Source organism: Archocentrus centrarchus, chromosome 21 (genome assembly GCF_007364275.1).
Source record: "Archocentrus centrarchus isolate MPI-CPG fArcCen1 chromosome 21, fArcCen1, whole genome shotgun sequence".
NCBI classification, from domain to species: Eukaryota; Metazoa; Chordata; class Actinopteri; order Cichliformes; family Cichlidae; genus Archocentrus; species Archocentrus centrarchus.
This window is the reverse complement of record NC_044366.1, coordinates 4892750-4908298: the sequence shown is the minus strand read 5'-3', so window position 1 is coordinate 4908298 and position 15549 is coordinate 4892750. Positions and strand designations below refer to the sequence as shown.

General features: G+C 43.0%; 1 protein-coding gene across 1 annotated transcript; it reads right to left on the bottom strand.

Moving 5' to 3' along the window:
• Positions 1-26: 26 nt before the first annotated feature.
• On the bottom strand, positions 27-15052 carry plcd4b (phospholipase C, delta 4b). Its single transcript, XM_030758411.1, has 16 exons — positions 14900-15052; positions 12151-12204; positions 11882-12040; positions 9755-9983; positions 9431-9560; positions 8286-8517; positions 7681-7882; positions 7354-7498; positions 6476-6628; positions 5396-5545; positions 4150-4312; positions 3897-4013; positions 1998-2176; positions 1765-1897; positions 1525-1674; positions 27-715 (listed from the first exon to the last, which is right to left on the bottom strand). Exons 2-16 carry the CDS (start codon positions 12167-12169, stop codon positions 624-626), a joined length of 2253 nt encoding a protein of 750 aa, XP_030614271.1. The 5' UTR covers positions 12170-12204; positions 14900-15052; the 3' UTR covers positions 27-623.
• Between the last annotated feature and the right edge of the window lie 497 nt (positions 15053-15549).

The following is a 15549-nucleotide window of genomic DNA, read 5'->3' as shown; positions in this document are numbered from 1 at the left end:
AAACAGGGTTAAATAAATGAACGAGCCACACATGTTTGTGAATGATTGAATTTTATTTACAGGTGTTTAACCGTTCAGCAAATTCCATATAAACATATATTTACATTATACACAGCATGGCCATGAAGAACATCCATAATTAGAAAGTCATTCAAGCAGATACTTGGCAGCCGAACCGCACAACACGATGCAAAGCTGAGAGGATATTTCTGGATGTTTAATATTGAACTTGGTCTTTTTTTTCTCCCACACTTTCAGATATTTTAAAAATTCTCTGCATGCAGCAATCTTTCGTTTTACTTTCACATCCTTACAGTTAAAATCTTTTTTAAATGGCTGAAACTGTAAACGTGCACATTTTAGACTTAAAAACCTGAATAAATCTTCTTCCAGTTTTTACACAGTACTGCACGCTCCAGTTTTTTATTTCTTGGTTAAAAATTATAGATTGATCTTAAAAGAGATGCATCAACTCAACTTTGCTGCTACAGAAATTCATTAAAACAGTTTCTGGTTTCTGAGAGGATTTGCTCACTCAGGTTCAGTGTGACGGTCTCATTTAGCTTTGGCAGATTGAAGCAGTGGTGCATGTTGTCCTCGTGACCACATCATCGCATTCTTCTTCATGTGAGCTCTGAAATGCTGACGTTAACAAAGAGCGACGAGGGCGGGATAGCCGTTCCATCCTTAGAGAGTAGATGTATGTGACGATATCCTGGAATGAGGAAGAAGAATTTCACCTTGTATTGCTCGATAAAGAGCTTCCAATATTTTAGAGGCAAAACCCCAACGTTCCCCTATGACAGCAGTGTCTGTGGCATTTTGCACGTAACGTGTTTGCAGGCAGTGATGAAATATCTGTTTCTTCCTTCATTAACTCGCATCTCTGTCTCCTGAGTCCAGCCCGGGGGACCAGATCCTGCTCTAGAGGGGCAACAATGAGACACAACTAAGGGGAGATTCAGGGTCACCTGATCCAGCCCTAACTATATATCTAAAGGGAATATCGATACAAGGAGAATGATTTTAAGACAGAATAGAATAGAATTTTATTGTCATTATACATACAAGGAATGTTCATAATTTGGGGAATGTTGCAGACATAAAAGAGTCTAGATGTTTAAGACTGCATTAAAGGAAAGATCCTGATTTTAAAAATGACTCCAAGCTTCCTCGCAGCAGTTTGATGACTCGTGTTTGATTTGTTACAGCAGCAAAATGCAGCTGGAGTCTGCCATCTAGGCTCAGAGCTCATCACTGCCTGCAAACACATTACGTGCAAAATTGGGGAGTGATAAGTAAAATATCCCCACAGAGCAAAACGGTGGATGTTGCTATGGTGGACGGGTTGAAGCAGCAGGCAGAGATGCGGGGAACATGTCAGAGTTAGAGGAGGGACATTTTTCAGCAGAAATACTCCTCTAGTCATGAGGGTGGGTTCGATATATCGTGAGAACAGCGACTGCATCGGTCACACTAACGCAGACGAGCAGGTGATGCTGGTGCTCTGTATGCTCTGCTCACCTGTTTGGATGCACGTGAAGGGCAGAGTGTACTGTCCAATGAAGTCGTTCCTTGATGCTTTGTCATAGTCCTCGACCACGAAGCGAACCAGAGCCAGCTCAGGGGTGTGGATGGTGAAATTTAGAGTTTCATTCCACACTGGGTTAAAACCTGCAGGAAAGGAGTGAATATAACCAACTGAAATTTACTCTATACCCAATTTTTTTCTGTGAGTGGTCTAAGTGTTGAATACTCAGTCACCATTGTTGTTAATGTAACCGGTCTCCTCCCTGGCCTGGTCCTGTGGTACTCCGTAGATCTCCACTCGGACCAGCGGGTCTACAATAGAGCCCTCTTTCTGGTTCACCTTTGGAAGCTGTTGCCCACTGATCACCTGACAAACACACAAACCGTTTTAGTGTACTTTATCTTATTTCACATCTGAAATTTCCACACTCACAGTCAAATGAGTGGATTTTTATGCAGCTCGGTACCTGTATGGATAGGCGGAGTGGTTTGTAGCCTTCCCACTCTTCAGGTTTTTCCGGATTGAACTGAGTGTTTCCGTCGCTCATGAAGTCGGGCTTTAGGACGTAGCCGCAGCAGCCGTTCTGCCCGAACAGCCCGTCGTTCAGATCCATTTCCAGACCGGCCGTCTGGAAATTCAGAGCCACTTTGGGAGAGAGACAGAGGAGGAATAATCCAATTAACTTTTGGATTTTACTGGATGGCTGTATAACATCATTTCCCAGACTCAGAGTCTGCAAAGCTGTCAAAGATAATGTAAAAAAGACAGCAGGAGATGGGCTTTCATCCTGAGCAGACACCATCAGTCTGAGCACGTGTGACAGGAAGCATCCGTCTTGTCAAACCTCTCCGGCCGGCATGGATGATGTTCTATATCCAACTCTATATCAAACATGGCTGCAAGAAACTTTCAATCCAGTCTGTTATTTTCATGTTTAAAACAGGCAGTAAACCTTCAGTTTCTGCAGGGAACCTTTGTTTCCTCATCCCATCACTCCTGAGCATTCCCTCTCCGTGTCTACAGGGAACTTTTATTAAAGATGTGCAGACTTTGAATGGGTTGAGAAGACTTTTTGTAACAAGCCGGCTCTTAAAACCACTGCCAAAGTAAACATGGGACGTTCCTTTATTTATAGTTTGTTAGTCATTCAAAACATGCCCTGCAAACAAGCAGCATTAATGGCAGGATTAATGTGGACAGGACCCAAATACAGCACACTTGAGGCTGAATATTCAACAAATGGAAAAGTTCAACAGAACCCGTGGGAGCAAAGAAGGGCACCACAGGTGCAATCGAACAGTCAGTTTTACTTAGAAGGTTTCTAACTGAGTGAAGTGACCTGGAAGTATCTGCATCCATAATAACAGCTGTTTGAATTCTCCAAATCCTAAGGAAAGATGCTTCCATCCTTCCCTCTATTAGTTTCTTTAGCAGAGGATACACGGAGAGCATCCTTTATGATTCACAGCAACAAACTATTCAGAAAAACAGTCAACGTAACTGAAAAGTAGTGCAGGTTGTGTAAATATTAATTATATTAAGGTGCATTTAAGGTTTGTTGTGGTTCAGTTTGCATTAGTATTGTCCATTGTTGCATTGCCAGCATTTAGTATTATAATTCTTAAGTGCTGGAATAGGCTCTAGCACAGGGGTAGGGAACTCCAGGCCTCGAGAGCCGGTGTCCTGCAGGTTTTAGATGTGTCCCTGATCCAGCACACCTGAATCACATATAGAAGTCATTAGCAGGACTCTGGAGAACTTGACTGCAGACTGAGGAGGTAATTCAGTCATTTGATTCAGGTGTGCTGGATCAGGGACACATCTAAAACCTGCAGGACACCGGCTCTCGAGGCCTGGAGTTCCCTACCCCTGCTCTAGCAGCACTAGACTATTCGATTGCACCCCAAATACAGACACAGGCAAACCTAATTACACACAGGTGAAGACAATCAGGGCAGGGCACAGCGTCACAGAGGAAGACATAAACTGATGCAGGACATGAAAGAAAACTTTCAAAGTAAAACAGGAAATAAACAAGACAGTTACAGATAACAGAGAGGGTTCAAGACGAGGCAGGTGGAACTAAAAACACAAGAAGAAACGAAGAACTCAAAATAACCAAGAATTCAACAACTTCAGCACCAGAAGGTCAACGATGTAGCAACTCATCCGATTCACCATCATCACAATTCATAGGTTACTGCCCGCAGAACACCCTTCATATCAGATCAAGTGCTTTTAGTCTGTATCAAACCAGCACCAATACTGATTATAGGAGTCACTCATCTCTAGCTGCGCTGGTTTTGCACCGGCAGCGATTTTATGACTGCTTTGTTAGACCAGCGCATGGCGAGCTTCTCCTCACCGATCTGACAGCCCACGTTCCACATGTCCTGCGGGTTGTAGTTGGATGAGTCCGTCCTGAGGCCACTGGGGTACGTCCTGCTCAGCTGCCGTGAGTTGTACTGCACAAAATCAGTCCCTGAGGAAAGGTTTGAAGAGAAGACATGCAGCATCAGCACCTACATGTCAGATACAGTTATAAATAATGTAATACACATGTATGACACATCAGAATCTTATCTGAGGGATACCCTGCTCCTTCATGTTCTCGGTACCTGCTTCCTTAGCAAGCCTCTTGGCCTTGGATTCAGAGAATGAGGACATCTCGTAGCATTTGGCGTGAGAACGAGCGTGCTCGAAGCCGTGGAAGTGCACGCTCTTGCAGTAAGTCACCAGGTCTGACAGCTCCCGGGACATGTCGGATTTTTGTTTGGACTCCTGCAAAGAAGCAGCAAAAAATATCAGATCAGTCAACAAACCTCTAAAAATCATTTTAAACATTCCTAAAATCCCAGCTGAGTACACCCGAACTTTAACCCATGATGGTGCTCACAGGGTGAATCCAACAAACCGTAATGTCTGTATTATATTAATCAGGCAATATCGAGTATTTGAATCAATATAGTAAGGACATCAACTATTATTTAATGTCCATTTGTGTTTCCCAGGAAGCGGTTACCTAAAAAGCCAAAATTTCCTATTTCACTTCAATTAAATATGAATTATTAAGATATGGCAGGTTGAGTTAGGTTTAGTTTCTTTACTATCGTTCCTCTAAAATGTCTGCAGGGTACCTCCAAAATATATTTTCTAACATTTCTATCTCCTGTTCCAGTGGCTGATGCTCATGTTAAACATGGACAGAGTATCAAATAATGAGGCCAACATATGTGCAAGTAATCTGAGTCCAAAGCTCAGGCTGAAGACTTTTTTACACTCTGAGCTCTTTGCAGTGTCACAGAGAAGCTGGATATTTCTAAAATGTTCACCTCAGGAGGGGCAGCCAATCAGAATAAAGCAGGCCTAAAGGGAAAGGAGCAAACGAGGGGGTGCAGTATATGAGGTAAATGAGTCTGAAAACACAAATATAGAGCTGAAAATCAGCAGAATATCTCTGCTTTAATAAAATTTGGCTAACATGATTATTTCCTTTATTTTGTGTCTTCCTTATCGAGTTTATTTAAGCCACAAATCTTCCAGCTAATCTCTCACTGCCCAACAGCTTCAGTGGTTGGTGAACCTTCTGTGTAAAAACGAACACACTGAGATTCAAAGTGCAGACTTCGAGAAGAAGACCGGAGGCGGAGTCTCACTTTAGTGCATCTCATATCTGCCTGAAATATCTGTTTCCTGTTTCTCCCTTCATTAACTCGCCTCTCTGTCTCCTGAGTCCAGCCCGGTTTCCTGCCTTTACTATCAAGCACCATTCAATCCTGGCTCGCTTTACGATCTATGGGATTCCCTTTCTCTGCTTTCACTCCCTCTCTGACATGAGCTGAAGAAGTTACTGCATGCATCTACCTTGTCAGATGGATCTTCTGTAGAGGCCATCTCAGCGTCACCGTTGGCCATCTCTTCCTCATCGCTCCCTTCATCTGTCAGGGTTTCATCGAGGCACTCTTCTAGACCACCGATCTTCTTAGCTTTCAGCAAAATCTTGCCCTTCAGTTCCTGTAATGGAGATATCTGGGAGCATGACCACTTATCCGCTTCATCTGTTGTCTTTTTCTTTTAATTTGAAAGTGAAATGAGGACATTTGATCCTCCTAATTTAATTCAGTAACACAGAAAGTCATGAATGCCGGCTTGATTTGCCGAGTGTTGGAATGTGGGAAGGATCAGAAGGACAAAATGACTGAAGACTAAATTTCGGTCTTCCATATTCAGACTTCTGATGAAGGTGCTTTGTCTTCTTGCACTTTGTGGTAAATGCACCAATGTGCCACTCTTTAAGTGGCTGAACCCTCAGTGGGATTACTCATGCCCATTACTTTAAGTTAGCATTGATCGTCCTGAGTGCACTAATGGAAAAGAGTTTAAAAGTTATACAAGTGCTTTCAGTTTGTGTGTGTGATGGATAACGAGACGCAGGATGACCATTAATCTTTAAAAAGTTTCTGAATGTTTAACGACAGCCAGGTTTTCCCTCCAGTCAGAGTGAAAACATTTCAATCCTCCGGGCTAAGTGTAACTGACAACTGAACAAAGCTTTTAAAAAATCCCCCAAATTGAGAATTTTACTTTAAAAACGCAAAATGCAAGCAGAATATAAAAGTCAGAGAAGAACAGAAGACAGCCATAACCGTGTGTAAGCTCACAGTGATTGTGTTAACCTGCGAGATTAGCAGTTCAGCTCCTGGTCCTGGATCTGGAGTCTCAAGCTTTGAATCCGATATTTGTTGCTTCTGAAATAAATCCTGCACTCCTGGACGTGCTCACTTTTTCCACTCTGGCCCGCTAGTTCTCATTTTACTTCTTCAGAAGCCCATTATGTTACAGTGTATCCATGCCCATATGTCTCTGGTTACCGGGAATAACCTTTGGGTTTGGCATGACTATTTATTGGTAAGCATTCCCATTGATCAACAAAGAGATTCTGACCTGTGGAGAAGGGAGCTGCTGAGGGACCTGTCCATCCAGCAGGGTGGTCTGCAGCATGTCCCCCAGGATCTGAGTCAGGTACTGGGCCATGACCGCCTGCTGCTCCACACCACAGTGATTCTCAAGTGACAGGATGACAGGGAACTCAGACGCCTACCAAACACACGGGGCACAACACACTTACAAAGAACAAATGACTATTTTGTCTGTCTTTTAACAATTTAAAGTGGTAAATATCACTGCAGCGCTGAGCATAAATTTCCACATTCCTCCAAAACAGTTTCTTCATCACATCTTCCTGTGAAGGAAAGTTTGAGTTGGATAAAGCAGACACACATGAGAAATTCCTGTTTTTTTTTCCATGTGTGTCACTCAGCAGGAGTCAGTGAAAGTTACCAACTACTGAATGTGAGCTTTACACTTTTCTGGGCACACACACACACACACACACACACACACACACACACACACACACACACACACACACACACACACACACACACACACACAGTCCTATAAATTATATCTGCAGAAACACATTCTTTCCATCTTCGTCAGCACAGATTGTTTCAGATTTATTTGCCTGACTTTTTTTTTTTTAAACACCTCCCTTTGAGGTTTGTGTGGCCTACTTAAACACATTAGAGGGTAGTGGAATTTAATTAGTGTTCTTTAGTGGCTTCGTTAGAAAGAAAGAGTCCCAGATGTTCTGGATAATCAGCTGAGCACAGTAACCTGATCTTGCAGGGATAGTTTCTTCTTTCCCTGGAAATCATGGACAGATGGGAGTTTTGTGTACAGAGTACTAAAAGTAACAGTAGAGCTGAGTGGGTAAAACAGGTATGTGGAGGTGAAGCAGTGCTTTATGAGCTGCTCACCTTGAAGGCGTATTCTTTAAGCGTTGAAATGACGTCCTTAAAGAAGATTTTTGAGGTCAAAGTGTGACCGTGATACACAACCGGCTCCCCATCGCCGCCATCCCAGCAGTCTATTTCTACACAACGGCAGCCTCTTTTCAGAGCCCTGCAGACACACACACACAAACGGCCAATCACTTCAAAAGTGAGTCTTCACAGTCTCCCGTGTTAAAATGCCACAATAAACCACATTAAAAACAGAAAAATGATTTTGGTCTGTGTAGCAAAATTGCCACTTTGTGACAGCTGTATAAAGTTGTATGTGTGGTGTATTCGGGGTGTCCTCACTGGATGTAGGCCTCCAAGCTGCTTTGGCCCCGCAGCTGGTCCTCCAGCAGGTAGGTGTTGTGTGAAGAGGAGATGAAGTAGTGGCTGAGCGGCCGGCTCATGTCCTGGTAAAGGTCCTGATGCTCAGGTTTGAATATGGAGCCCTCCTGGGAGCACAGGTACATCTGGAAACCATCTAAGGACATGGTGCCTTGCTTCTTGGCTGCGGAGAAGTTATGACACAAATTTCAATCTTTTTATCTCTTTTTACTTTAATCATTATGATCTTATGATTATTAGGATCATACTATAATGATCGTAGCATGTTTGTATGTTCCACGTCTCCTCCTAGACTAGTGGACCAATCTTGATGAAACTTTGCATAAATATTGTGCAACATCTATACTGCAAATATAAATATTTTAAGCCCTGTGCCAGGGTGGTGACCTGTACAGGTGTACTCAGCCTCTCGTCCTCTGACAGCTGGGATAGGCCCCTGCTGCTTTTACTGGCCTTTAGTAATCGTCCTCACTTGCAGCTGTAGCTTGTTGTTCATCATTTTTCTTTATATTTGTAGCATACTATGATCCCCCCCCCCCCCCCCCCCCCCCCCCCGCCCGCGTTACCATTCTCTGACGGCTCATAGCGGTCAATTAGCTCCTGGGCATGCTGGGAACTCTGCTCTCCCTCGTGCTGCTCCGTCTGCAGGAAGTTTTCCAGCTCCTCCAACATCAACTTCTCTCCATCTTCAGAGTAGTCCTGGAACACCTTCCACACTTCGTCCCTTTGAGTCAGCATCTTATAGAACTGGACAAACTGCTCGATTTCCAAAGAGCCGCTCTCCGGCTTGTCGGCCATCTGAGGAGAAAAAAGAAAGTATGCCTTTAAGCATATTTTTTAAAAAACTGTTAAGACTTTACTTTCTTTTAAAATTCAAATTTGTGTTTGTAGAATTGCTGTGTTTTTTTTAAGTTCAGCAAATTGCACAGTTTTCTTTTTTTATTATTGGCTGTGTCAAGATAACCAGATGTGTGGCTCAAATGAACCCTGGGGAGATATTCCTGTCCACAGAAATTGGACTGCCTCCCCAGAATTGGGTTGTCATATCAATGCAGCCAAGACCAGTGATTTTGGGATGCCATTACTGTAACATGTAAATCTAACTTTATAGTCTTGTATAACATAATAATATGCTCTGATATCTCCGGCTGTAGATACAAAACTACATTTTTATATTTTGAAAAATGAACTTAAATGTCTCACAGGGCGTTGCTCCTAAAAGGGTGGCCACACAGGAAGAGACTGACAGTGATTCAGCTGCTGTGACGTGTCAATGAAATTCAGCAATTTGTAGCAATGAGAGGACAGGTCTGGAGTTCAGCTTTTCTCAACTTTTCTAACATTTAAGCAACTAGCAACGGAGCAACTGACATATGAAGGGCTGGTTATCTATCTCTGTTATCCCAGCATCCTCCTCTGTCACACCAGCCCTCTGCATGTCCTCCTTCATGAACCTCCTCTAAGGTCTTCCTCTTTTCCTCCTGCCTGGCAGCTCCATCTTCAGCATCCTCTGCACATGTCCAAACCATCTCAGCCTCACCTCTCTAACTTTGGCTCCAAACTGCCCAACCTGAGCTGTCCCTCTAATTTATTAATATCTACTAATTAATTTACCATCAACACATCACGTCCACAAAAGCTGGGGAAAAGTTCTGAACCCTTTTCTGAGTCAGTCACTCAGGGAACCAAAAGATTTAGAATAAAATCTTACCGTGAAGAGATGAAGCGCGTGGTCCTCATTCATGTCTACATTCATCATCTTCAGCAGCGTCTTCACTTCTTTGAAATTCATCTTCCCATCTTTGTTTTTGTCGGCTTTATGAAACCAGTCCCGGACCCACCTGAGAACACGCTGAGGAAAATCCAGCTCTGATGTGTAGCAGAATAAAAATTTTAAACTTTAGAAACATCCTGCTAATTTCAGAAAAAAGGTTAGAAGCAGACTACTCTGAGCTTTGTTTAGATAGACCTCCGAGTAGCCTGCTAGTATCTGATATCAGCCAACACCACAATAAACACCACAGCTGAAGGATACTGGTCCAGCCTCTCCTTCTCATCCATTGTTTGAGATTTGTGAATCAGCTTGCGCACCCCCTGGATCCAGGCCTGGGCCTCTTCTGGGGACTCGGCCACAAGGTCCAGAGTGCCTTGGCGGCCGTGAAACACCAAGGTGAAGCAGAGCTCAGCGGGGAACTCCTCGGCGATGTTTAGCAGGACCTCAGACTGATGGCCTTCACGCACAGCTTCCAAATCGGTCACTGAGACTGTAACACAGTCATCATATGGAGGAAGTTCAGTGTTTGGAGGTTTACTTTGATGCATTTCATATGCGTCTGGATGGAGGTCAAAGGTGTTTTCTGGGATCTTGAGCCAAAACGAGCTCAGTCCCTTTGTTTCAAACAATAACTAAAGTAGACGGACGTTCACCACGTTGAGAGTTCTTAGGACTTGTTCCAACTCAGCGAATATTAGCTGAGTGCCTGCACATCGGCCCGGCTTGTGAAACACTGCCGGAAACCCTGATGTTTTATTATGAACAAGAAAACCTACAAACTGATTTTATATGCTGTCAATTATACTACTTTAAAAAAAGGAATATTGGAATGGGTCAAACTTGGACTGGGCGGGTCAGACTTTAAAAAAAAGACAATCACCAGTTATCGCTGTATCTCTGCAGTAGCATCCACAACAGGAATGCAGCTTGTGGTTGACACCAGTGGTTGCCAGATTGTAGGTCGTGGATGACCACTGGGACAATATGCAGATGCAAAAAAATTTTTTTTTTTACTGGTTTCTAAATTGGGGCAAACCAGAAAAAACTTGAGAACATGTGCGTTATAGCAAACTTCCGTTGAGGAGGTGAGGCCCCAACACTACAGCACACCTACAGCACACCTACAGCACACCTACAGCACACCTCCCCATCATACGATGGATGCCATCAGTTCTTTCAGAGTAAAGTTCTAGATTTCAGGGTCTTTGGATGGATAACGCCTGCTAGAGCCTGCTTGGCTCTGTTGGTAATCTACCCTCGGTAACCAGTTCATAAAGGACTCCACTGTACTGAGGTAAGCTTCTTAAAGCAACAGTGCAACTCCTTGGGTAATATGCCTATTTGCTTTCTTGCTGGCAGTTAGATGAGAAGACTAATACCATGTTCAAGTATGCCCAGTCCATATTTGTAGACTCACGCAGCCCTGCTAAGTCTGTGAGGCTTAGGATTGTTCTACTATCATACTGTGAAAGGCTCCAAGGCTCTCTCACAGACTTTTATTCACATTTTCCACAGGTCTGTGTTTTTGCCTGAGGGAGTTCCACAGTTCACTTTCTGTTAAGGGTTACCAGCTGAGACCGGAGGCTTAAACAAATAATCACTAGAGGAAGTAAACAGCCCCAAACAGCAAAACCTCTACCTGCAAGCATAAACACATAGCTCGCTGGTTAATCAGAGTGCTGGGACTTTGCATAATGTGTGATTAGTATGCCTACAGGGGAAAAAAAAACTCTATACTGGAAAACCCCTACTTACCTGGTGACATCATTTAAGAGGGTCTAATGACTAAACCCTCAACATGTGGTTAACAATTTCAGTGTGGTTAGCTTAGCTTTGTGAAAAAACAGGGGGCAACAGCTATCCTGGTTTTCTCCAGAAGAAGCAAACTCAAATATAAAAGATCCATCCTAAAAACATCTCTGCATATCGAGAGGAAATGCTAGAATAAATTAAATTTGTAATGAAGGAGCAGAAAAAATGACTGGGAGAGATGGGGGGACAGTATGTGGGTATGTGGGTATGTATGTATATATGCTCACTTGCAGCTCCTCCATCTCATTTCTAAGCTCTTCCCATCAGACGAGCATGGTAGTGAGCAAATGCTTGTGCAATGAAAGTCAATCCAAACTTTTGGCTTTGCATAGGATTCAAACCTCATTCTCTCTGGTGAAAGTCCTCATATCATCTTTAAAGACCTAAAGAAGTAACCCATTGGAGGTGCAGGAGTCTTGTTCCCATTCAGACTTCTTGAATTACATATGCCGTAAGCTCGTTAACCTTTAACTTACTGAATTCACATTATTACAATATAAAATGGCTTGTTTGATTTGATATTTACAGTTTTGTTCCTGTGAATGAACAAAATCTCATGCATGCGTCTGCACTCACAGGTGGCGTGGCCTTTCCCGACCCATTTGGATTTGTACCAGATCGTCAAGCCGTCCTCCAGAAGGCGAAAATGGCGATTCTTCTTCCAGGAGCGGGACTTGACTTTCCTTAGAATCGACCCGGCCATCATCACCTTAACATGTGGATCGTCTTCCATGCCTGCACAAAGGTCACAATATACAGGTGCTACACCATCAGAGCTGGAAAGAATTTAACACTCAACTTAAAGGTCACAGCGTCACAGAGTGAGTGGATAATTTTTTACTCACTTGAAGCTTCGGGATCCATGTCTACCGTCGACACATGCCAGTGGAAATATGTTTCTAAAAGGAACCAGATGTCAGTGGGCGCTTCCAAATATTTCTGCCTGAATCCAAACTAAACAGATATTGTAAAAAAGTTCAGCGAATCGCTTCATCTAAATAACTGGGAAATAATCACAGCATAATATTTACCTTTGCTTGTTCAGAAGGTTTTCTCTGGGTCTGATTTATTTCATTACACAAATTTATTTAGCTTCTTTCAGTAGGCTCGGCACATCTCTGCTGATCCAGAGAAGTCCAGGCATCAAGTCAAACAGCCAGACACTGATGTGGAAGGATGAGGGGAATGGGCTACGTTTGGCTGCTCCCCTTATTCAGGTATTATTAAGGGTCACCACAGCAGGCGGTTCTACATGTTTGATTTTGGTAGATTTTTACACTGTGTGCTCTCCTGATGCCATCCCAAAGGGATTTGTGCCTCTTCCCAGGATCAAACCAGGGATCGTTTGCTCGTTAGGCAAATAAATAAATCATGACACCGTTGAGCCTCTGAAGGTGATAAAAATCATTAATGTTACTGAACTGAGGGGTTTGTGTTGGAAGCAAAATACTGACTCTCTGCAGCTCCAGCTGCACATTAAAGCCATAAAAACAATATGTAACAATTCAAGAGGCTGCACTTTGAATTCATATGTGTTTGTGTGTGTTTTTTAAGAAACATGAGTCAGCTTCAAACCATGATTCAAGCACATCTTTACTCTTTCATTAGCTGAAAGGCTGCTGCAGCTCGAGTGCCGACTCAGACAAAAAACACTCTCCAGCATAAGGTCTGATATTTTCTCTGATTTATCTCCTTGTGCTTGTAATTCAGTCTCTCTAAGATGATTATCTTCTAATATTCTGTTTGTCACAGAATGAAATAACATCTGTCACAAACAGGAGGCTCAATATAAATAATTTGGAATAAACTGGAAGTAGTGAGATGGAGGTTTGGCTCAGATATCACTGTGAGGATGCATCCATCCAGCAGACTTTGGTGAGCTTCAGATTCTTTATAGAGTGTTAATAAGTGTTTAATAAGCACTAAAATGTAATACTGGTCTGGTAACACACTAAACTAACATGGATAACTTTGGATTTTTCTTTTTCTATTCTACCCTTTATGCATCTGTAATAAAGGAACAGTTCTCAGAGCTACCCAGTTTTGGAGATATCAGCTGTAGTGATGTCTGCCTTTCCTTCAATATAATGGAAGTAAATGGCTCCATTATTTCAAAAAACAACAAAAAAATTGATAATAAATGAAACGATAAAGTTTTAGATTTTATGCAATCAACCCCTGGCCAGCTGGAATTAGATTAATCTCTATTTTGCAACTATAGTTAGCTATATGTCTGTATTTCTGCTGATATTTAAATTACAGTATATAATCATAATATATACAATAATATAATAAATAGTTCTGATTTTAATGGCTTTAAGGGAGTATTTTAATGGGGCAGTTCCCCCCGAACTATTTTCTTTCTACTAAACCACTCTCACCCGCGGTATCACTGTGCAGGAGGGAGATTCCCATCCACTGATGATGAGATGCTCACTTTTTGGCATTTCCGTCAGCTGAGAGGGTAATGTTTGCTAACTGCTCACTTCTTTTGGCTGGTGGATGCAGACAGAAGAAAGACAATAGTTCCCCAATGAAACTGCTCCCAACAAGGTGTGTGGATTAATTTTTTTTTTTTCAGTAACCACGTCATGATTATTGGAAATAGACGTTGCTGCTGAATTTTTCAAATGTATTAATTTGATGCTTTGAACACTTCGATGCCATTTAGTTCCATTATAGCCGAGAAAAGGCAGAAATTTCTGCAGCTGATAGCTTTAAAGCTGGAAAACTCACACCAAAAACATGGAGTGAAAGCACCAGAGGGGAACACACAGAAATTTGATCTGCAGCTTACAGTCTCAGTCAGAGCAGATAAACTGACACAGAAGCAGACACATGCACTGCAGACTGACTGTTTGTCAATGAAAGCTGATATTCTTCTGCTATCTCTGCTGCTCGCTGATAAATGTGCATCAAAAGGTTTCCCAGAGTCAGTATTCCTGCTTTCTTTTCCTTTCATTGTCCTCTCTCTCACAGCTCTCCCCTTTCCGGGTTAGTTTATGAGAGCACAGTGGAACACAGTGACCATGAAAGCACCGCTTACATTTCACACCTATTGGCTCGATTAACTAATGTGTGCTTTCGAGCTTTCACGGCAGACATTTTCATGGTCCTTTCAGCCTCCTCTGTGGAAAAGTTAACACACCCTTTTTCAGAATCCAAACTTTTAAGCTGCACTTGGGTCACGTTATGTTTTATTTTGAGGGCTCTGACTCACACACGGCCACTTCATCAGGGAGCATGCTGACCACACGCAGACACAAACACACAAGGATGTGACTCTGGGGGACGAGTTCAGAACAAACAACCCACTCATGACAGCCGGTCAACAGAAGTCACCAGTTGTTTAAATTTAAGTCTACTGAATGCATCACAATGATTGCTCCAATTTTGGAATTTGTGATATTTTTCCAGAGCTCTGCACACAACACAGCCAGACCAATAGCTCTAAATCTAAGGGGCAGCTGGGGGAGGGAGGATTGTGTTCAGTGCATTAGAAATATGAAACATGAAAACATTTCTTTAGCTGCAGCTAAAAAAATCAAGCATGACTCATCAGAAAATTGAAATGAAGTAAATAAAGAGACTCACCAAAAGGAGAACCCTCAGTAGGGATGTGAAGTGAGGCTTTCGGAGGTGGATAGGAGACTCCAGCTCAGCTCAGCTCTCAGCTCCTTAAAAGACTGGGAGTGGCTGAAGGGGAATCTGGCCCAGCCTCTCTCCTCCCCTCCCTGCAGCCTTACGGCTGGGAAATCTGATTCCCTCGTTCCTGCTTTGCTCCACTCCCACCTTCGCCACCACTCCTCACCCTCCTTGTCCTCTCCACAGCCCTGCCCCTCCCGCCCAGTCTTCCTTCCTTTCCTGCCGCTCCCTCACTCCGGCATCCAGACTCCCTCACTCAGTCACCTCCCTCAGTCCCTCTGTCCTTCTCTCTCAGGGATGCTCTCCTGGACTCTCAGGTTTCTCTATCAGCACTGATAACTTGCAACACAATGGTGGGAACAAGGTTAGATGTGGAAAGAAGCCAAATAGTAAAACAATGAGAAGTGTGTGTTGTGCGTCCTCTGTGGATGTGATTGCAGAATCTGGAACTCTTTCCCTGATAAAACAATGACCCTGACTAAGTCTTAGCCTGGTGATAGTTATAATTGCAAGAGACGGAGCAAAGACTAATAAAGTACAATGTCATATATGTTGGCAGTATGCCACACACTGCACAACCTTGATTTCCCACTCTAATG